This window comes from Parambassis ranga, chromosome 13 (assembly GCF_900634625.1).
Source record: "Parambassis ranga chromosome 13, fParRan2.1, whole genome shotgun sequence".
In the NCBI taxonomy this organism is placed as follows: Eukaryota; Metazoa; Chordata; class Actinopteri; family Ambassidae; genus Parambassis; species Parambassis ranga.
The window spans coordinates 336,264-358,889 of NC_041033.1; the positions used below are offsets into that span (position 1 = coordinate 336,264).

The 22,626-nt window shown below is 41.7% G+C and overlaps 1 protein-coding gene across 3 annotated transcripts; it reads left to right on the forward strand.

The window, feature by feature from the left end:
* Nucleotides 1-9,817: 9,817 nt before the first annotated feature.
* On the forward strand, nt 9,818-20,832 carry nlrx1 (NLR family member X1). Of its 3 annotated transcripts, none has more exons than XM_028420021.1 (12): nt 9,818-10,034; nt 12,099-12,152; nt 13,515-13,627; nt 13,925-14,318; nt 14,543-14,774; nt 15,151-16,309; nt 16,822-17,005; nt 17,237-17,332; nt 18,192-18,278; nt 18,424-18,675; nt 18,908-19,118; nt 19,627-20,832. In XM_028420021.1, exons 2-12 carry the CDS (start codon nt 12,136-12,138, stop codon nt 19,753-19,755), a joined length of 2,874 nt encoding a protein of 957 aa, XP_028275822.1. In that variant the 5' UTR covers nt 9,818-10,034; nt 12,099-12,135; the 3' UTR covers nt 19,756-20,832. The 3 variants fall into 3 exon arrangements, with proteins under 3 accessions (XP_028275822.1, XP_028275823.1, XP_028275824.1); XM_028420022.1 differs by having other exon boundaries at nt 13,928-14,318; XM_028420023.1 differs by lacking the exon at nt 18,192-18,278.
* Nucleotides 20,833-22,626: the final 1,794 nt, after the last annotated feature.

Consider the following 22,626-nt stretch of genomic DNA (forward strand, 5'->3'; position numbering starts at 1 on the left):
CTCTGATCCTTCTTTCCTCCCTCTTGTCCTATTCTGTAGTCCTGTCTTCCCTGTATGTCTCCCTGCCAGTTTTTACGTCCTCCCAGTTCCCTCCTCCTGATTACCAGCTCCTCCCTAATTGTGTTCACCTGTGCTGTCTCTTCTTTATTTAAGCCCTGTGCTTCCCCTTTGTCCCCTTTGTCTGTTCTTACCATGTGAATCCCGTGTGAATCCCTGCTCGTCTCCCCTTGTGATTACCTGCCTTCCACCGTCTCGTCGTCCTCCTTTTTCCCTCCATGTTTTCCTGTCCTCCTCAGGTTTGGTTTGGTTTTTGACCTCCTTTCTTTTGTGTTTATTTGTACTTTTGTCTTTTGAATTTTTGACCTGCACTGTTTTTCAGTAGCCCTCCTTTGTTCTCCCACTCCTCTGGTCATTGTTGTAGTTTAGCTTTAAATAAAGCTCCCTTTTGTTGAACTTTATTTTTGTCTGCACCTGGGTCCTGTTAAAAACCTACACCTCACATAACAAAAAGACGAAGAATGAACGATTGTTTTGGACTTCAGGAGAGCACACAATCAGCACACCCCTCTGACTATTGACAGTGCTGCTGTGGAGCAGGTGAGCAGCACCAAATTCCTGTGTGTGCACATCACTGAGGACCTTTCCTGGAGTAACAACACTGCATCCTTGACAAAAAAGGCACAGCAGTCCACCTTCTACAGCTGTTGAGATCCTGTCCAGCTGCATCACTGTGTGGTTCAGAGCCTGCACCACCACCTGGAAGACGCTTCATCGCATAGTGAGAGCAGCTGAGAGGATCGTTGGTGTCCCCTCCCTCCAAGACCTCTACACCCGAAAGGCCATCCGCATTGCTGAAGACCCCACTCACCTGTAGTGGAAAATACTGAATCACTAATTTTTGTATCCATTGTTGTCCATGTATAACCTGGGTTGTGCTTAGAAATGTATGTGACAGAGGAACTGCATCTGCATTGTATTTATAGAAGGACACCTACTGTAGCCAAAATGATGCAGTGTTTGCTTTACAAATTTGAAGGTTTGCTAGCAGAGACCAAGGTTAAATTTCTCTTCTGGAAAGGTTTTAAAAGATGTAACCTCCTGCTAGGCGAAGAACCACAGTAAACTGTCAAACCTGTTCTTTGTACTTCTGCCCATGCATGTAATAAAACATAACATTTCAATAAACATTTCAGAATCTCCTCAGAATCTTTAATTGCCACGACAGACTTGGTGTCAGAAGTGGGATTCCAGGCTGGTTGTCGCCTGCCTCACCCTGATAGATGGATGAAGAGGGCTGCCTGGTGGATGACAGCTATCACCTCAGAATCCAACAAATGAGTACAATGAGTAGTCTTGCCAATGTGAAGGCATTAAAAAAATATGGTGTTGATTGTCTGAAATAAATGAAAGAATGAAATGCAAAAATAGCTTTTGCCAGACAAAGAACAAAACTGGTACACAAGTTAAGGAGCAGCATGAGAGTTACTAAACTAGGTAGAATATCCAGCGCCTAAGTAGTGTCATGCTCTCTCAACCAGCTGGAAGCCATGCCCAGCACTCCTGAACAAAGAAACGCCTCCAAAACGAGGGAGGTAGAAGAAAACAAAACGCAAGCATTCCCAAACCAAACTACCCCATAACATAACAGGACCAATTGATAAAAGAATCTAAACTAATATAGTAAGTTAAAGTATTAAAAATAAAAGTACTTACGCACTGAATATGTTAGGTTTTTGAGAATGAGGAGATCCAAACGCAGGCTCAAAAAGATAATTTATTTTACAAAAGTAAAAGAAAAAAAAACGAAGGAGAAAAAACTATTGAGGAGCAGGTGCTCTGGAGGGCGCAGGCTGAGCTGGACGGGACCAGGCAGAACAGCATCTAAAAAATGAACAGGTTTTAGTACGACGAGGAATCAAAAGGTAAGTTAGAGAGCATGGTGTTGTTACCATGAGGCAAGCTGAAGAACTGACGACAAGGAGTGGTGAGGCAGGTCCTTAAGAAGGCAGCAGGCAGCCAGCACTGCCACCTCACCAGGCACCTGAAAAGAAAAGAGAGAGCGAGAACCAGGACAAGCGAGGAAAACAAACCAAAACAAGTGGCCAACAGATGGCGATGATACGGCTCACCACAAAATATATAATATTGTTGATGAAGATTCTCAGTCATCCAGGTCATAATAATACGTAGAGAAGATTGAAGCAAGGCATCTGGACGTTTTCTTGAAGACGTTTCGCTGCTCATCCAAGCAGCTTCATCAGTTCAAACTGGTGGGGACACATGGTTTATATGTGGTTGCAGACCTCAGTGGGTGGGTCTGGGTAAAACCTAGCTCTAAATGTGTCCATACTTACCTTGGCTGACCGGGTAAAAAAGACGCTGAGTACGTCTTCATCTTGATGATGTTTTATATAGATGAACATGAAATTAAGCACTGCATTGCGGAAATGAAAACTTGTAAACCAAAAGAATGAGACTGGGGATGAACGTGCAAAGGTGTATGGTGTGCGATGTATGCTACGCTACGTTATGGTCAACAAAAACTGTGGCCACCCAGCTTCCTTCTCTCCTCCTAACCTGCCCGTTTCATAAATTCTAGTGGTCACCACCTACGCCCACGCGGAGCAAATATTCCCATCACTCCACAACCAGACTAACAAAACGACTCACTAGTACACGATCACATATGGCTCCTACAAGCCGAAATATAATAGGAGTAATGAGTCTATTTTTAAAATGTAAGTAGTAGAAAATACAGATAATTGCGTGAAAATGTAAGTAGAAGTAAAAAGAGTAGAAGTAAAAAGTCAGCTGAAAAATAATTACTCCAGTAAAGTATAGATACCCAAAATTTCTACTTAAGTAAGGTAACGAAGTATTTGTACTTTGTTACTTGACAACTCTGATTGATGCACATTATAGAAACACAGCCCGCAGAGTGACACCACCTCCATGCAGAGTCTGACCTCACATCAGTACAGCACTGTAACTACAAACATTGTAGCAATGTAGTGGAGTAAAAAGTACAGAAAATAGCTGCAAAATGTAATAGAGTAAAAGTATAAAGTATGCACTATTATTTTTACTTAAGTAAAGTAGAAATACATAAAAAATTGCTTTACTACAGTAACAAAGTACAAATACTTAGTTACTTTCCACCACTGATCACCAGTGGCAGGGACCATTCTAGTAGCTGCTGACAACCTGCACCGCAGTAAAGGTTGATGAGGCTGCTAGTATACTACTAGTTAGGGCCCGAGCACCGAAAGGTGCAAGAGCCCTATTGAAATGCAAGTGCATATTTGTTATTTTTCTTTCGCGTCATTCGATGCCAATTTGACCCCCTGAACATGCGAAAAATGGCGATCTGAAACTGTCGCCGCAACAGTGAGGCTGTGCAGCGCCCCCTAGAACTTGAAAATATTCAGTGTAACAGCTACGACCATGAAAATTGGATCGCTGATGTATCGCCTTATGCCAGGAAACATGCCTTAAAAAAAAAAATTCCACCCCATACAGGACGTTGGCCATCTTGGAATAACCTCGCCATGTTCCAATTTGCTCACCCCACACATTCGTGAATTCCTCCAGGGACAATTGCTGCATCGGGCTGAAAATTGGTGCACTTGCCCTTAAGGGGTTAGGTTTGGTAATGGTTAAACCTAAGAGTCAGGAGAAAAACAGGAAGGAAATAGCAGGGGGTCCTACTCTGTTGATAATAAGCTTAAGTTGAACATAATTTCCCCCACAGGAATGATCACTTTCCCATAGTCCTCAAATCTCATAAGCTGTGGGTCAGATCTAAAGTGACCCGGAAGAGAAACTCACGGGAGGGGAATAAATACATGATCTAATGTTTATTTATGTATGTATGTGGCATGAGGATCACTGCGATTTGGGGAATCTGCTTTGGGTCTGAAGTGTGAAAAGAATATGCGGATTGACAGAGGAGCTACGGCCCGCGATGGCCCGTGAGGGGAACTGTGTCCATCCTCAGCAATACCCAACTAAGGGACATACGAGGTGGAGGGCACTGTCCTGGACTGACAAGATAAGAAGCTCAGACTGTGCCAGGGGATAGCGCAATGGTTAGCATGGTAGGCTACTATGGGGTAAGCCCGGGTTCGATTCCTCATCAAGATGGTCAGGAACTGGTCAGCTTGATCTTTTTGGTTTCCTTTTTCATTCATTTTTATGGTATACCAGTGAGTGAGCGATCACTCTTTTTGTTGCATTTTTACCTATTTTGTGGATTATATGTTTTGGGTTGACCGGCGAGGGACCCAAACTAACAAACTGAATTAAGACTGCACAGACAGTATTCTTTTCTTTGGACAATATATCGGGGTGGTGGTTGTTGTACAGAATTGTAAATATGTGTGGTGGTAATTTGTGTTAATATATGGAATTCATGAAGCTCATTGTGGCTGTGTTTTGTATTTGAATTAAGTGATAGAGCAATAGAAAAACCCCCTTGGTAATTAACATCAGCTAGTAGCCCTAGCCGATCATTACAACTTTTGAAATAGTTACGTACTGTTCACCTGAAACATCCCTTGTGGCCTCCTCAAAGAGGCTTCTATCATTTGGCTTACCTGTGACCATTCTTCCTCAGTCAAGCACAATGTGTGTGTTCATACAGTCTTTCTAGCATATAGAAGACTGAATTCCATCTTGTCTCTACTGCTTGGATTAGCCTGTGTTTGGGCAACTGCAGCTGACATGTATTTCTTTCAGCTTGTCAGATGCTTTTGTGCTTTGGTGGAAGAACTTAACAATTGCATCACATTTCTCCAGGATAGCATCCAGACCTGTGTCAGCCTTATTGGCATCCTTAACAACCAAGTTGAGGGTGTGTGAAAAACACGGAATATGCTTCCAGTGGCTTTTCCTCACAGCTGAGACCATATTGGCTCCATTATCTGTAACAACAGCATGGATCTTGGCAATGTCCCAGTCATCAGACAATTTTGTGAGAAGTTCAGATATATTATCTGCTATGTGCTGTACAGCCACATGAGTTATCTCCAGATTGCAAGCCTGCGTCTGTTTTGATCAATGAAATGTCGTGGCACAGTCAAATATGCTTCAATTTTTCTTCATGTCCATATATCTGTGTTTAAAACCACACTGTTGGCAGAGTCTAAAGAGTCTTTCAGAGCTGTTTTGACTTGTTTGTATAGCTTGGGAATTTCACCCATCCTCAAGGCTTTCTACCAGGAATGTGGTATCTGGCAGGGTTGTCCAATAACCAAAAGGTTGGTGGTTCAATCCCAACTCCTCCCTAGTCATTGTTGTGTGTCCTTGGGCAAGGCACTTCACCTGCATTGCCTCCAGTGCACTCTGGTGTGTGACTCTCCTCTTCTTGGGTCCAATCCGCTGACTCAGCGCAGCCAGTGCATGGTGAGGCCTCTTAGCAGGGCTGGGTGAAAAAGCTAAGAGTCAAGATAAATTTTTTGGCTAATACAGCAGCGGTGGACAATGACTCAGCTTTTTGCTCATTGATAAACTTTTTGAACTCCTCTAGCAACAATAGCTCTCTCTAAGAACCAAAATTAAAAACCTTGCATGCAGCAGGCCATTTATTGAAAAGAATGAAAGAATGTTGGAACTAAAGCAATATTTTTACTTACAGCGAAAGAAAGTAGGAGCCATAGTTGGTGTGACATCGGACAGGCCGGCTGCTGTTTGAGCCTCAAGCTCCAGCTGGCGCAGTCTTACAGCCTTGTCAGTCTCAATCTCCAGTTGCTTAATTTCCAACTGCAGTTGTAGCTGCCTTTTCTCTGCTTTCTCATGCGCTTCTATCTGTAGATGAGTGAGGCGGACTTTTAGTTGGGCCTCCTTAATAGGACTAGAGAAGATTGAAGCAAGGCGTCAGGACTTGTAGAGTTTTCTTGAAGACGTTTCGCTGCTCATCCAAGCAGCTTCATCAGTTCTAACTGTTTGGTGGGGAAACAGTATATGTGGTTACAGACCTATGTGGGTGGGTCTGGGTAAAAAAAACTTAAAAAACAATAGCACTAAATGTTTCCATACTTACCTGTGATGTTCTGGCTGACTGGGCCAGGTGTGTCTAACGACTGGCTAACGGCTATGAAACTGCCGGAGGTGGACTGGTTGACAGCCCTTTGTTCTTGCTGTGAGTATGTGCAAACTTCCTGGGAATGGATGGAATCACTGCATTGTATGTGGTAGAAAGATGATGTCTGAGGCCACCACCTCTGTTAAGGGAAGGTTTTTCCAGCTTAACATAGATGGCTTCCTTGACTCCTCTTTCAAACCACCTTTCCTCCCTGTCTAAAATGTGAACGTTGTTGTCCTCAAAGGAGTGTCCTTTGTCTTTGAGGTGGAGGTGAACAGCTGAGTCTTGTCCTGAGGAGTCTTCTGTGGAGTGGTTGTTTAGTTTCTCCAATGTACAGATCAGAGCATTCTTCACTGCACTGGACTGCATATATCACATTGCTGTGTTTCTCCCTGGGAATCTTGTCCTTTGGGTGAACCAGTCTCTGTCTCAGTGTTGTCATAGGTTTGAAATGGACCGGGATGTCATGGTTGTTGAAGATCCTGCAGAGTTTCTCTGATACTCCTGACACATATGGAATGGAGATGTTCTTTCTCCACCGGTTGTTGTCCTTCTTCTTGTTGTTGGGGGGTCTTGTTTTTGTGGCTTTGATGAGTGCCCACTTCGGGTAGCCACAGGTTTGCAGGGCCTTCCTGATGTGGTGTTGCTCCTTCTTCTTCCCCTCTGAGCTGGCTGGTACAGTTTGTGCTCTGTGCTGCAGGGTCCTGATGACTCCCAGTTTGTGTTCCAGTGGGTGGTGTGAATCAAACAACAGGTACTGGTCCGTGTGTGTTATAAACCTTTTCTCTGTAACAATGAGCCCGTTCGGCTGGGGCAGATAGCAAGTGAAACACATGAGCTGCCCCGAGCTAAGTCAGCATCCACTAACCCCTTTTGCTAATGCTATTGGGGCCAGTTATAGTTTCCATGGAAGTGTACTGAACAGCAGCCCCTGTTCTGATGTGTATAATCATGAATCCTGCCCAATCATTAAACTACCAATACACAACTGTTGCAACCCCCCCTCCCCCATTCCAACCCTTTTTTCTCAATGGCAACGTCCATATGAGAGAACCACTCAAAGAGAGGTTATGTTAAGTCCCACCAAGGGCTTTGTGTTGAAAAACACAAATTGCTGGTTGCCCCGATAGTAGTGAACGCTCAGCCTCTAAAGGACTGTGCCTCTCCGCATCTTTAACCCAGGTAACGCTACTGTAACAATCAAGGAAGAAGCCGGTAGCAGGGAGCCCCTTGACTGTCCCCCAGCACCTGACAGAGCTTTACATTTAAAGCTCTGTGGGGCTTGGGGAAGAGGATTGGCGCCAGCTAGCATAATTACAGCACACCTATGGCAGCGTGTTCTCCACTGGGCCCAATGACCTTGGCTACACTAAACTGCTGCAACATGACATTATCACCAGGCCAGGTGCCCCAGTGAAACAACCACCATGCTGGATGGTAGCGGAGAAGCAGCACAGCGCTGACCAACAGGTGCAACAGAAATTGAAAGTTGGACTGGCCTGCAGAAGCCACAGCAGCTAGGCATCACTAATAGTCATAGTACGCCAAAAGGAAAGGGGGCATTCGCCTTTTTATCAACTATAGAGCACTAAATGACTGCAAGACAAAATACCTGCTGCCCCGGATTCACGACACACTTGACACCCTCTCTACTGCCAAGTGGTTCAACAAGTTGAACCGACTTGGAAATGGGCTGTTTGAATGGAATGTCATGCCGTTTGGGCTGTGCAATGCTCTGAACTACCTGAATGTAAACTCTAAATCAATACACATCTGATATCATAACACATCAAGTAAGGGCTCTCACAAATAATATCTTAACAGCCCCACTCGGTCTTAGCAAAACAATAACAAATGTAATGTTTTCCCCTTTACCCAATTAATCTGAGCACACCTTTTGTGTACTTTTATGTGCCAAACAAGCACTGTGCAAATGAGTCAGTTTTAGCTACTGGCTGGTATTGCCATCACATCAGCAACCATTTTCTCAGTAGGACAGTACTCCAGAATACCTTTCCATTATTCATTATTTCTCTTATAATGTGATATTTAATGTCAGTGTGTTTGCACCTTTGCCCTGCTTACAGGGTTTTTGGCGGTGGAATGCTACATTGGTTGTCCTCATACACTTTTGTCTGTGCATAATGACATTTGTCTAAACCTGCAAGTAACTGCACCAAATAAATACATTCCTGCATAGCTGATGCTAAGGATATGTATTCTGCCTCACAAGTAGATAGTCTATACCGTTGGTTGTTTTCTTGTCTTCCATGAGATCAGGGAGCTTCTCTCACTTAGATTGACACAATAACCTGTTGTACTACATCTGTCTGTTACATCTGATGCCCAATCAACATCACTGTACACTTTTAAGCCTATAGTTCTCCTGTGTTGTCTTTATTGAAGTGTAAACCTTTTCTATTGTTTCCTTTAGGTATCCATGTTCCAATGTTCTTCTGTTCAGTGAAATGCTGAGACAGCTTACTGACTACAAAACGTATATCTGGTCTCATATCTGATTTTATTTTTTTTTTTTTAACCACGCACATTAAGATGCAGAAAAGGCAGCAGAACATTGACACCCTTTTCAAGACATTACTTGTAAGTGATTTCTTAATGTTTTGTAGGTGGGCATTAATTAAGGCTAATTTTGAGGCTCAAAAAGAAGTCTTATTCTTAACCAATGCACCCTGCTTTTGTAGGATAGGATAGTGCCTCAGACCTCTGTTGTTTCAGAGACTGAAGAAGGTTCACAAGGTGAGAAATGAATACATTTAGGTTTAAAATGCCTCACTGTTTTTGTGGAGTTACAGTTTTTGAAAGAGATTTGTTTTGGAATAGAGGCAAAATATGTGTTTGAACATATTTTTGGTGAATGGAAATAAACAATTTCACTTTAAATATTTTAATAGGGTGAAATTGAGACAAAAATGATGAAAAAGCAAAAGGCAGAGGTGAGGGGAGGACAAAGCAGCTATGAAGAATGCAGACATTCTGTAAAAAATGCTTTAAACATTAAACTTCATCCATTTATTGTTTAAATACAAATATTTAGTCATATTTACACAAGAGTTTCAATTTGTAGCTGGCCTTTTTCTTCTGAAAACTTAATACAGATAATTTATTTCTTTAATTTAAGAATCAGGGGTGTGCTGAAAAAAGATGGTAAATTGTATGAGTGGCATATAATGGCTCTTTTAGTGTTGTAGTGTTTAGGGTTGGAAATGTAGATAATGCAATGCAATTTACAAACACTAAGCTAATAGTCTAACTGTGTTGCGCTGATAATGATAGCAAGGAGAATGCTGGATATCCTGGTTGAATTGGTGCATAAATAAGAGGTGTGTAAAACACATTTAGTGGCGTTCAGCTTCGGTCTTGCTCAGACACCCCCACCCCAGACAAACAAGTCAGACCTGATACACACTCTACAGCAGCTGTAAGCGTCCCCCGTTTCTTCCTCTTCTTCTTCTTCTAATTTCCGGCAGACTAGATGCCTTGGAGCATATTGCTGCCTCTCACAGGTCAGGCTCGATAGTGACTTGAAGTATGCGCATCCATTCCAAAGAGAGAGAACTCCTGTTACCGTGATAAAATCCGGGACTGCTTTCACAGCCTGTGGCAGGTTTCCAGGTGGATGACTCACTTTCGGAGCCCACCCCTAGCGGCTGCGGTGTGAGCTGCAAGGTTTAACACTTCCGCACTGGCTTCAAGTCTGAGCCCCGGATGTTACCGCTTAGTTTTTAACCATGTACTGGATACCGCCATTACTTCGTGACGTCATTTCTCCCTAAAGTCCGTGAACGCCACCTCACTTGGGTGTCTTTTCTTTCCTCGTAGGTCAGGAAATCTCCTACGTTCTGCGGCACAGTGGGAAATATGAAGATAAAACACACTAATGAATAAAAGTAAATTCACGTCTATGAACGCGGCAGACTGAAGGACATAAGTGGTATGTAAAGGTTTTTATTTCATGTCATTGCGTTTCTCGTGCATAGCTGACTTACAGTCACACATCTATTTACAGCTCCTGGCAGCTGTTTCTCTATTACTTAAACGATCGCCCGTGCTTTATTTGAAGAAGGTCACGAAAAGCTAAGAACGAGTCGTTACAAACCTCCGGACTCAGCTCCGTTTTCTATCAAGATAAGAGACAAGATAAGATAAAACTTCATTCATCGCCAGAGGTTCCAAGTTACATTAAATACAATTAGTATTACAGTACAGTACAGTACAGTAGTTTAAGTGTCAATATAAATCCAAATCAGAAGTACAGTATCACTGAGCACAATATATGCTGCATCGCTGTAATATAGAGATGAAAGGTGCTAAATAAATACAAATGGAGACTAGTCAGCAGTGCAGGGAAGACCACTGATACATGACATGATCGTCTGGCTCCTCTCCCTACAGAAAGGGGAGGAGTTATACACATAGGTTCAATTCAATTGTTGGTGGGTGTTTCTGTTTCATCTGCCAAAAAGCATAAACGTAGAGATACAAGACTAATATGTTAATTAGTTGAGTTCAATAAGGGGTTCATTCCCACATGAGATGGAAGACCTCACAAGAATGCTTAACGTTTTGATTTGATTTGAAGAGAGAGAGGGAGGAACAAACCTGCAGCAAACATACAGAGAACAAACATGACAGGTTGTTGATGTTGTCAAGCTGAAGCTATGGTGTTTATATTATAGTGGAGGAATATATATATCATCATTTAATAAATAATAATAATTAAAACAAGGATGAACAACAGAGACTGATCATTCCAAGCATTGGAATGATCAGGGTCCGGACTGCAGGTCAGCGTGCAGGTGGAGGCAGAGAGAGAGAGAGAGAGAGAGAGAGAGGCACAAAACTACAAGGAAGACAGCAAACACAGTTTATGACATGAATCACTAGTATGAACCAGACTAATGAGAATAGAGGAGAGATAAGAGGGGGGAGGGTTTGAGGGAAACTGCTCAGTGGATCATGTTTGTGCCCCCGACAGCGTAGGCCTATAGCAGCATAGCTGTGCTAAAAGTTAACTAAAAGTTTTATCTGCCCTTTGACACCTGTTCTACCTGTGTTATACCTGTGTCACTTGTTGACATGGCCTCAGTGGCCAAGTGACTGTAACTATACCTATCAGCCCTACACACTATGTTTAAACTATATGCTTTACTAAACAGAAAAGTTTTAAGTCTAGTCTTAAAGGTGGAGGCAGTGTCTGCCTCTCTGACCCAGATTGGTAACTGGTTCCATAGTAGCGGTGCCTGATAGCTGAAAGCTCGTCCTCCCATTCTACTTTTATAAATTCTAGGAACTACAAGTAAACCTGCACTCAGAGATCTGAGTGTCCTATTAGGAACATACGGTACTATCAGGTCCTGCAGATACAATGGAGCAAGTCCATGTAGAGCCTTGTAGGTTAGAAGAAGGATCTTGAAGTGTATTCTTGAGTCCACTGGGAGCCAGTGAAGAGACGCTAGAACAGGAGAGACAGATTAGTGTAGTGTAGCTACATTGCAGCTGCTGTGTCATTGTAAATTGCAAAAAAACCTAAAAACTGCTGAGTAAATAACATTGAATCATCCTCTGTGTATGGGTAGTAAATTACTTGTTTGCAAATTACTTACTAAGCTAATGTTATTTGCATTAAATAACGGCAAACCTACAGAGTGTAGCTACATTACAAGTAAGCAAAGCTTGCTAATATTTGCAAAACTAATTGCCAAATCCAATTGGATATGATAGTTGGCTAGCTTGCCATACAAACCATATAAACTGAATTATTGCATATTAGATTTTACTTTAAGTTATGTAACTTACAACACAATTTGCCAATCCGTTTACCAGATCAACTGAATTGCCATTAGAGTGCAACATACAATAGGGAAAGTGCAAGTGTGAGGTAAAATCAGGATCCTGTTATAATATTGTCCACAGCCCAATCAGTGGTCGAAAACCTCACATGGTATCCTTAAGTTCCTTTATACATGAGTTAACTTTCTGTTATCACTGTTCACAGAACACTCCATGGAACAAAGAAGCAGCTGAACAGAGGGATGACTTTATTACATAGGTTAGTGACTAATGCATCTGTTATCTCCTGTGTGTCTTGAACCATACTTTTTTAAAAGCAGCACATCAACCATTTTGTGAATGTGGGCAGACATTTTCAGCTCTGATTAATCTCATTTGGGTTTTTAAAAATAAACATTGGCACTGAAATACAAAATTTGCACTGAGGAAAGAAACACTGGGATTGAGAAATGTATATTACAAACATTATATTTGCTCTGAAACAAAATCATTGAAAAATAAAACACAGGCATCAACTATAATCTTATAATCTTGATTTTATTTAGATGTTTTATTGCATAATAATGTATTTTTCAGTCACAAGCTTCACATTTTTTTTCTTTATATCTGTCTCTTCTCAGTGACAGTTTGTTTTAACAATGTCTGTATTTTTTGATGTGACTGCTTTTCAGTTTTAACTTCCTGTCACTGTTTTAGCACAGATGGGAAGTGGCAAACAGAGAGGGGGAGGAGGGTACTGAGGTTAAAAATTACACTTATAAATCAGAATTCACTGTTCCATCAATGTTGGCAAGTCATCCTGGTCCTGTCGTCTGCACACATTTCATTTCACTGTTTTTGAGATATGAGGGAAAGTTTTAAAACAAACCATAATGTTGCAGTTTAAAATCCAAAAGCAGACAGCTTACAGTGACAGCGTTCATCCGACTAGATGTCCTTTCCCTAAAGCACTTTCACCTATGCACTAAAACAGTGGCAGAAAAACAAAATTAAATACCACAATGTAAAAATATAGACTTAAATAAATGTGACAGAAGACACACAAAAAGAAGATTTTCTTTAAAAATTGCATAATGCAAAAAACATGTGACTAACATTTTTTTAACACATAGTACCAAAGTTTCCTTTTTCAGTAGAAATGTTTGTTTTCAATGCCAATGTTTATTTTCATTACCGTTAGAGGTGTTTAGTATGCTGAGTACCTGTATATTGTATATATTAGCAATAATAAAGTATTTCTATTCTATTCTATTCTCAACTCTACTGTCACTGTTTTAGCCCTGTATTACTCCAGCTGCTCTGTATGCAATACTGCTGAGCAGTGATTCACTCTGGGTTAGTTTGTCAAATGGCTTCGTATTTCACCACACTCATTCCCAGTAGTTCTCAGCAGCTTTCCAGAGAAGCTGAGTTAAGAACTGCTTTTTTGTGTAAATATCATTGCCTTGGAGGTATGTTAGTATACCTGCTATAACCTGCAAAGAGCCTAATAGCAACTCCTCTCAGTATGTTAATCCTTAAAGTAAGGCAGGTCCTACCTGTTTACACAAAGAACAAAGTGAGTTGATGACTGTGAACTGAGTAGAAACGTGAACCAATCAATGTTATGCATGTTTTTCAGACAACCAAGTCAGCTGCTTGCAGTATGGAGGCTAAAGAGGAGGGTGGAGGATCTTCTGTGCCCAGCCACTGGCTGTCAATCCAGGAGGTCCTGCTCCACCCTTTCAGAACAAGGTGCACAATAGTTTGAGATTGGTCCTTTACACAGGACCTCTTCATGCTGTTTCACTAAGCCAAAGTTTTCTCCTCACTCTTGATCAATGACCAGAAAATGCATGTTAAGAGACAGGAACTGAGAACTGTGTTTTAACTGCAATAAGGAAACACAGCAGACATGGAAATAGAGTAATAATAATAATAATGTTAAAAAATAATGCTTAGAAGAATACAGTTAAAAAGATTAACATAAATTAATGTTCCGTTAATGTTTCAATTACTTGCAATGATGGCTGAATGCTGTTTTCTGTTCAGCAGACCCCATAGAGATCCACAAGAGGAAGCTGTTCTTGTGGTTCAGCCACCTTCCTCAGGAAGAGAAACAGTTTGGAGGCTACTTTAGTCCAGAGTCCATGCACGTGGATCCACTGATTCTGGAAAGAAAGGCAGAGGAGAGAACAGGAATGCTCAGCTCCCTTCAGCAAATCCAGACCCTCTCTTGCCCCTCTCTGACTATAGAGCAGCTGTTTGACCCCACTGACTCCTGGACTGATGGTCGTGGGCTCAATGTGCTGCTGTACGGAGCTGTTGGAACAGGGAAAAGCACAGTAGTCCGGAAGCTGGTGCTGGATTGGTGTAGCGGGACCACTCTGACCCAGTTTAAGCTTCTGGTTCCTTTCTCCTGTGAGGACCTCGGCCACCTGTCAAGGCAAAATGTTTACCTCCTACCAAAGGCACATTTTGTTTGGAAACATGTGTTATATTAACCATATATTATCCAAACAGCAAAACCTGAATTATTAGCTTAGGTTTTGTGGCTCAAGTTTTATTTTATGTAGCTGATTTTATACCAGTAATATATATAATATATAATATATAAGTTTAAATATATCTGTGTGTTCTACTAGTACTAAAGTTACACCTCTCATGCAGGGTGTCTTCCTTAAGAGACCTTGTGAGCAGAAAGTACCTTCACCTGAGAAAACACCCCCTTCTAAGTGGGGAAGGAAACCAGGCAAAGGATGTGCTCTTTCTCTTTAATGGGATAGAGAAGATGAAACTGGACTTCAGCATAGGATCCACAGAGCTTTGCAGTGATCCTAATGAGGCACTGTCCCCAGGTATATTGGTGGTGAACCTGCTGCGGAAATATCTCCTGCCTGAGGTAAGGGGCACTGCCATCCATGCAGTGTTTTATCCTATAGCTCTTTTTATTGTGGTTTGAACTGCTTTGTTAGGTTAAATGCAAAATGTAGTCACCAAAGATCTTAAGTAGATATTGTGCTTATAAAGAGCATGGCAAGACATGAACATTTCTTTTTTTGCCAGTCTCTGGATATTTAATATTACACCATCATCATCTGAATCAAGCCTAGAAACTTTCAGTGGCACAGATAAAGAAATAATGTTATCCACATGCACACAATTTAAAAATAACATGCTTATTTTAATGCAAATTGTTGCTCTTGTAACAGAAAATGTAAAAAGAGCAAATTAAGAATAAAGAATGTTTATGGAATTCTCTGTTGTGTGTTTCCCAGGCCAGTATCATGGTTACTACCAGACTGTCAGCCCTGGACCGTATCCCTCAGAAGTACGTGAGTCGTTACGCACAGATTTGTGGCTTCAATGACCCTGACCGGCAGCGGGCATATTTCGCCAGCCGCCTGCTGCAGCAGAATGGGGAGGCTCCTTTTATCCAGGAAGCCCAGGCTCTCATAGAACTACTTTACCTCAACCTCCAGAGAGAAAGTCAGCTGGCTGCAGCCTGCTTTCTCCCCTCGTACTGCTGGCTCACATGTGCTACCTTACACTTCCTCCATTTAACAGATGCCAAGGCTCCCATCCGCACTTTGACTGGTATATACACCAGTTTCCTCAGGCTCAACTTTGGGGGTGAGGTGCTGAGCACAGGAGCAGGGTCGACTGTTCAGGAGCACAACAATTCTCTGATGTTGTATGTTGTCCGTACAGTGGGTAAGCTTGCATTTGATGGTGTGAGATACAAGCGCACCTCTTTCTCAGAAACAGAACTGGAGCAGTGGATAGGAGGGAAGACCAAGACCGACGAGGAGTTACATCAGCTTGCCATGTTCCGGACTGATGTGGTAGACTTCTTTTTGGCCCCATGTGTAGAAAGTGGTAAGCATGTACAACAACTTGGGGAGAATGATGAGAGACGATATGTGTTTGCAGTTCCAGCCATGCAAGAGTACCTGGCAGCTCTTTACGTCGTTCTAGGAGAGAACAAATCAGCCCTAGAAAAGCTGACCAAACAGGTGTCTGCAGTTATCGGACCGGCAAGTGAGGATGTTAGTGCCCTTTTCAACATTATTTCTAAGTTCATCCCAATCCGAATCTTTGCTGTATTCAACCTCCTCAAGCTCTTTCCAAAGTTCTACGAGAAGATCAGCAGTCTCAACAAAAGCAGTATTGCCAAAACCATGGCAGCAGAGATGTTCCGCACTGAGGACAGCCACAATGAGGATGTCCTGGATCAGGTGGAGCAAAGCCTTCTGGGAGTCCACGGCCCACAGCCAAAGCAGTACAGTGATGGCCAGCCTTTTGAACTGTACCCCATCTTTATGGGAGGGCTGTTGCATTATAGTAACCGCATGCTTCTCCATCAACTGGGCTGCAGTATTCAGAGCACCACTGTGGCCCAGATCACAAGTGCTCTAAGGAAGTACCTTGTCAGAGGTATGTGTTGCTTCCACTATTTATCATTCAGTGTACTTTGAATTCATGTTTGAATATATTTCATATATATTTCACATTTAATGTGATCCATTCATGTGACTTGTTTTGCCATCAAGTTATCAGCACACCTGTTCATGTGTGGCCCAAACCTTGCTGTAAAAGGTTTGCTGCTAAGTTGGTAGCCACTCTGCTAGCAAAAATAAGTTTTTTAGGCCAGTTCTTTTTTTAAAAAAACAGGTGCAGTGCCTTTTTTGCCTGAGCAACCTCAATGCAACACTACTACATTCTGCTTTGTGTCCTCTCATACATGGCATTTTTGTATAATATCCTGCAGTTTCTGCAAAAAAGAATCAGCCCATACACACCCAAAAGCATTGAGCTACTAATCAATGACCACTTGATTAGTCAGGATGTTAGAATTAGGACTTTGTCAGGATGTTAAAATTGATTAGCAAGCTTCTTTTCTGAGCCCTTTTCTGAGCTGAGGCATCTTCTCTCTTATGTGATGCTAGAGCTCAGCAAACCCCAGCCACCAGAGGAGCTAATGGATCTGCTGGTCCTTCTGTATGAATTTCAAAACCCCAGACTGGCTGCAGAGGTTCTGGCTTCAATCAGAACCATCCGTCTCACCAACATTCGTATGACATCACTCAAATGCTTTGTGCTGAGCTTTGTGCTTTCCTGCACCCCTGCAAGGTAAACTGAGCTTAAATCATGGTTCAAGCTTCAGTTCCTAACAAAGCTGGTGTGGCCTTTAGAGGTCAGCTCATTGACAGCAGTAAGGGATAGGAACATTTTACAGATTGTCTTAACTATGGTTACAGCAGTGTTCTAGTGCTGTAGAAAGGTAATGGAAGTACTGGCATGCTGAAAGATTATCTGTTTATGTCAGTCCCAGAATGTAATGTAATGAAAATTGTGTTGCAGTTATCACCTTGAAGAGCTAGACCTCTCTTCCTGTCTCCTTACTGATGGGATGCTTCAGATGCTACGGCCTGCTTTCAGACACACACACAAACTCAAGTGAGACAGCTGTTCCTGTTGTGGTTTACACAATAACAAGCAAGTTCAAAAAAGATCTAGTGTTGTTTGTTTTGTGGTTTAAAACATTTTGTTGGTTATGTTACAACTTTATCACTGCACCAGTGTGTGCATAGTGAAGCAGGCTAGACCTTAGAACACAATCGGTTGTGACACAAAGGTCCTACAGCCCGCATATCCTTGTTTCATCTTACTTTGTGCCCTTGAAAAGGTTAGACAAAATTAAAGGAAATGGTCAAAAACACAGTACAATACAAACAACATCCTCCAAAATGACCACAGAGTTAACCACCTGCATTAGTTTAAGCAGCACATGCTACCATGCACCTCGTTCACTCATTCACAATTTCGAATAAATTGAACAAAATTGTGAAAGACATTGTTGTTCAAAAATAATGCACAGGATGTTTGAATAGTGTTTTTTTATTGACTGAATGACCCTATGCATGTCCAGCATGCGCATGCTGAGTGTATTTTGTTTGTTGTAGGGTTGGGTGATATGTCAAATTTTGTATAATTTGATTTTATATAATTTATATTATTTTTATAATTTTGCAGTCTGTCAGTTTACAATTACAGAAATGTTTCTGCATGCTGACTAAAGACTCCTTTTGCATAGGAAAGATTACACTATTTAAAAAAACTTGAAAAATGTAAAAAGTATAAATAATAAAGGTGCACAACATCACTGTTTTAGTGTACCTATTCAGGTCAATTTATGAAAGCTTTTCAGGATCAATCAATTAAACAGTTACCACTGAAAACAGCCCAATTGTCATAAATCGGCTATGCTGTCCCATCACCCAGCCCTGGATTGTTGTGTTTGCCTGTTTGTTTTCAGTCTGCAGTTTAACAGCCTGGGTCCTGATTCCTGCATTCTGCTAAGAGATCTGCTGCTTGACACCAAGATTTCTATTAGATCGCTACAGTAAGAACACTCTTTAATTCCTTTTTATTGCTATTACGATTTATTGCTATTGGCCATCAGTGCTAGGCTCTTTTATCACCTGTACCTTGTCTTGTGTTCTTATTAGAAGACAAGAAATGTCTCAGTATGTCCATGTGTCCTCCAGATTGTGTGACAACCCTCTGCTGGAATCTGGAGCCTGCAGTCTGCTGGAAGCCCTTCCAGAGAACCAGTCTCTTACACACCTGTCCCTGATGCACACTGGGTTGGGGGACAAGGGAGCCATGAAGCTGGCTGAGAGGATCAAGCAGCACACAGGCCTTCAGGAGCTCAATGTGGCCTATAACAACATCGGAGACAATGCTGCCCTGGCTCTGGTAGATGCCTGCAGAGAGCATCCCAGCATTCACACTGTGCAGTAAGCAGCTTCTTCTACATTCAGATTCTTTACAGATAATGTAATTCAGTTTCTCTTAAACAGTGGTTTATTCCTTCTAACATTGTAATTTTATTGTATGCACTTCTACATTAAGTTATTACAATGTAACACTTTTGCAATTCATAAATGATTCATCATTGATTTCTACCTTCTAGCTGTTACACATGCAATCCAAAGAAGTCAGTGTGTTTACAACTGTGGCTTTGTGTAGCTTGTATCTGAACCCTCTCAGTGACGTGGGAAAGCAGTCTCTGTATGCTCGAGGCGTTCCCCGGAGCGACGGTGGCAGTGGCCGTCGGGTAAGGGTCCTGGCCTCTGTCACTGAGGGATCCGACATTTCTGAAGACTGGCATCCCATCCTGAGCGTGATAAGAGATAATGCCTCATCCTGGGAAAGGGAGCGTGTAAAGCAGCAGTTACAGGTAGAAACTTAGCTCTGTGGTTTTCTTTTGTTTAAATTGAATCTGTAGATCTACTGAAATATTAAATGGGTAATACACTCCTGAAGTCTTAGGACCAGGGAACAATTCCAAGTACTCAAATTTTGCTCTGGTGGATGGGATGAGGAGACCAAATATGCAGCAGATATCAAACATTGCAAGCAAGCAAACTCAAAACTATGTATTTATTTGTTTTTTAGCTGATGTGTCGTTAAAGATAGTTATACTAGCACTACATAGACAAATGACATAGGCAGTAGACACTGGATTTGTCAGAGGGCTGGATGCAAGTCAGTATGCTGATCTGGAGGGAGATAGACCTGCAGAAAGATACAGAGAGATTATGTAAATTAATTAAGAATCTGTGTACATACATTGAAATTTAATAAAGTGGTGAGAAGTCTGTAAGCAGAAACCTAACAGAAGAATACAAAAAAGCTTTAATTTGAAGTCCTCTGTCAGTCATCATGTCCTCTGTTACTCTGTTCAGGTCTTTCTCAAGGACCTGGAGTGGGGGCGGCAGCAGCAGCAGAACTTATGGAAGAGGCTGCACTACCGCAGGGTAGAGAAAGGAGTCCGGCAGACTCTACGGTTGCTGGAGAAGGACACTTCAGCATAACTCAAATCTGCAACCAGTCTGGAAGTGTCAGTGGTAGGCTAGTGGTAAAAGACAAACTTGAAATAGAAATGTTATATATATGTTCAAATGTTTAAAATAATTATTCATAAAAAATGTTTGACTTTTTCTCAGACTGCAGAACCTTACATGAGATTATAGAACTTTTATTATTTCACAGGGCTACTGGTTTGATCCAGTGCTTTTGTATTATGTAATGACCACCCATGCTGCCTTTAAGTGATGAGTCATTTGTCATGAGGAGAAAATTAAACTGTTTAAAAGATAAACTATAAAGTCAGAGGCACTTTTGACTGCAGCTAGTCTTTCTGTGACTGTCAGCCTGCATGTCTTTATGAGCAGAACTACTCAGTCATTACCGGCTTGTTTGCCTTGCAGGTAGTCTAAAAGTTATATTCTCTCCAGCAGGCGATGCTGCCACAATAAAGACTGGAATATTTTTTATTAGGGTTGAGTGCCTTTCATGTACTGCCCCACAGATGCCTGCACTTTGATCCACAGACTTTTCCATTGTTAGTCAAACTAAGTAGTTGATAGGGGAACAGGCAGTTACTAACCTTTGTAAGTAACCTTCACCACCACTGACTGGGTTTAATTATGTGCAATTAGGCAGTGCCTTTGCTATTTTGTTTATTTACATTTATTGGGGATTGCTTATCTAAAGAGGAAAAGTGGTGGAAGAAGTACTCATGGGAAAAATAGTATTTATGTGGGATCTGTATTGATAGTATCTGAAATGCTATCAGTGTTGTCTGATAACATGGCAGTGTGATATCAGTTTGCTATCAGACCAACATGCAGTGACATCTATGTAAAGTTAATTTTTAACCAGCCATATTATCTCTAATACCATGCAGCTGCCATGTTGTTGTTTATGTTTGTTTATGTTTTCAGCCGTAATGCTGTTTCTGAACCACGCCCTGTGAATCCATTTGGTAGGTTAGACTGTAACCTACCAAAACATTAAAACAGAGTTTTATGTATTTATTTTTGTTCAAAGTTTCGAATTAAAAGAAAGAAACATATTCTTTATTATTAAGAATAAAATGATAAAAAAATTGATAGCCATTATGACTGGCTGGTGATGGAATGTTATCTGACCATTTGAACACCAACAAATGAAAATGAAGTAAGGAGTATAAAATTAAGTATAAAAATATTGGGGGCAACAGTGGCGCAGTGGTATAGCAGGGTTGCAGGTTGGTGGTTCAATCCCAACTCCTCCCTAGTCACTGTTGTGTGTTCTTGGGCAAGACACTTCACCCTAGCCTGTGGCGCGCCTTGCTAGTCATTGTATGACACTGCTTGGCAGCAGCTGTAAAGAATTTCCCTCTGGGATTAATACAGTATCTAAAATAAAATAAAAAAAAAAAATAAAATATATAATATATATAAAATATAAATATTTCTCCCCATAGAGAATATGAGTACAGAATGCATTGTATTGCATTGCATTAATCACGATAATAATCACATTGCTGTCCCATGGCGTTAAATGTAAAAGTCTTATTCTGTTTCAAAGAAAAGTTTCTCTCAGACGCGGAGGCTATTAGCATTGTGGTGATGACCCACGTCCTGAGGTCCTGAGCACTCTGGAGAAGGTTTTCAGGATATCAAGAACCATCTTTCCCTCGATTGCAACCAGTCGTCCTGTCCCTGCAGCTGAAAAACACCCCCACAGCATGATGCTGCCACCACCATGCTTCACTGTTGGGACTGTATTGGACAGGTGATAGCAGTGCCTGTTTTTCTCCACACATACTGCTTAGAATTAAGGCCAAAAGTTCTCTTGGTCTCATCAGACCACCAGAGAATCTCATTTCTCACCATCCTTCCTTCAGGTGTTTTTTTAGCAAACTCTTTCATGTGTCTTGCACTGAGAAGAGGCTTCTGTCGAGCCATGATAAAGCCCTGACTGGTGGAGGGCTGCAGTGATGGTTGACTTCCTACAACTTTCTCCAATCTCATGACTGCATCTCTGGAGCTCAGCCACAGTGATCTTTGGGTTCTTCTTTACCTCTCTCACCAAGGCTCTTCTCCCTCGATAACTCAGTTGGGCCTGATGGCCAGCTCTAGGAAGGGTTCTGGTTGCACCAAACGTCTTCCATTTAAGGATTATGGAGGCCACTGTGCTCTTAGGAACCTTAAGTGCAGCAGAGATGTTTTTGTAACCTTGGCCAGATCTGTGCCACAATTCTGTCTCTGACCTCATGATCCTCATATGCTCTAACATGCATTGTGAGCTGTAAGGTCTTGTATAGACAGGTGTGTGGCTTTCCTCATCAAGTCCAATCAGTATCATCAAAGACAGCTGGACTCAAATGAAGGTGTAGAACCATCTCAAGGGTGATCAGAAGAAATGGACGCACCTGAGTTCAATATATGAGTCACAGCAAAGGCTCTGAATACTTAGGACCATGTGATATATGAACTACATCAATGCAGTGTGGCATGGAGGCAATCAGCCTGTAGCACTGGAGAGGAGATATAGAAACCCATGTTGCTTTGGTAGTGGACTTCAGCTCATCTGTGTTTTGTGGCTGGTGTCTCTCATTTTCCTCTCAATACCCTAAAGATTCTTTATACAGTTTAGATACAGTAATAATAATAATAATTGAAACCTTTATTAGTCCCACAATGGGGAAATTGCTTAAGGCAGCCCAGCAAAGAGCGCCATACACCAGTGAGTACACTGGAGGCTATGCAGGTAAAGTGTCTTTCCCAAGGACACACAACAGTGACTAGGGAGGAATTCCGGTTACGGGACAACCCTGCTATACCACTGCGCCACTGCTGCCCACAATAATAATACACTACAGTAACACAATACAGTAATATTGTATAAGTATATAA

What these genes read in the sequence shown, in the direction of transcription:
- nlrx1 (XM_028420021.1), top strand. An exon ending in CTCCACCCTTTCAGAACAAG is followed by an intron (nt 13,628 to 13,924) that starts GTGCACAATAGT and finishes TTTTCTGTTCAG; the next exon opens with CAGACCCCATAGAGATCCAC. An exon ending in AAGGAAGTACCTTGTCAGAG is followed by an intron (nt 16,310 to 16,821) that starts GTATGTGTTGCT and finishes ATGTGATGCTAG; the next exon opens with AGCTCAGCAAACCCCAGCCA.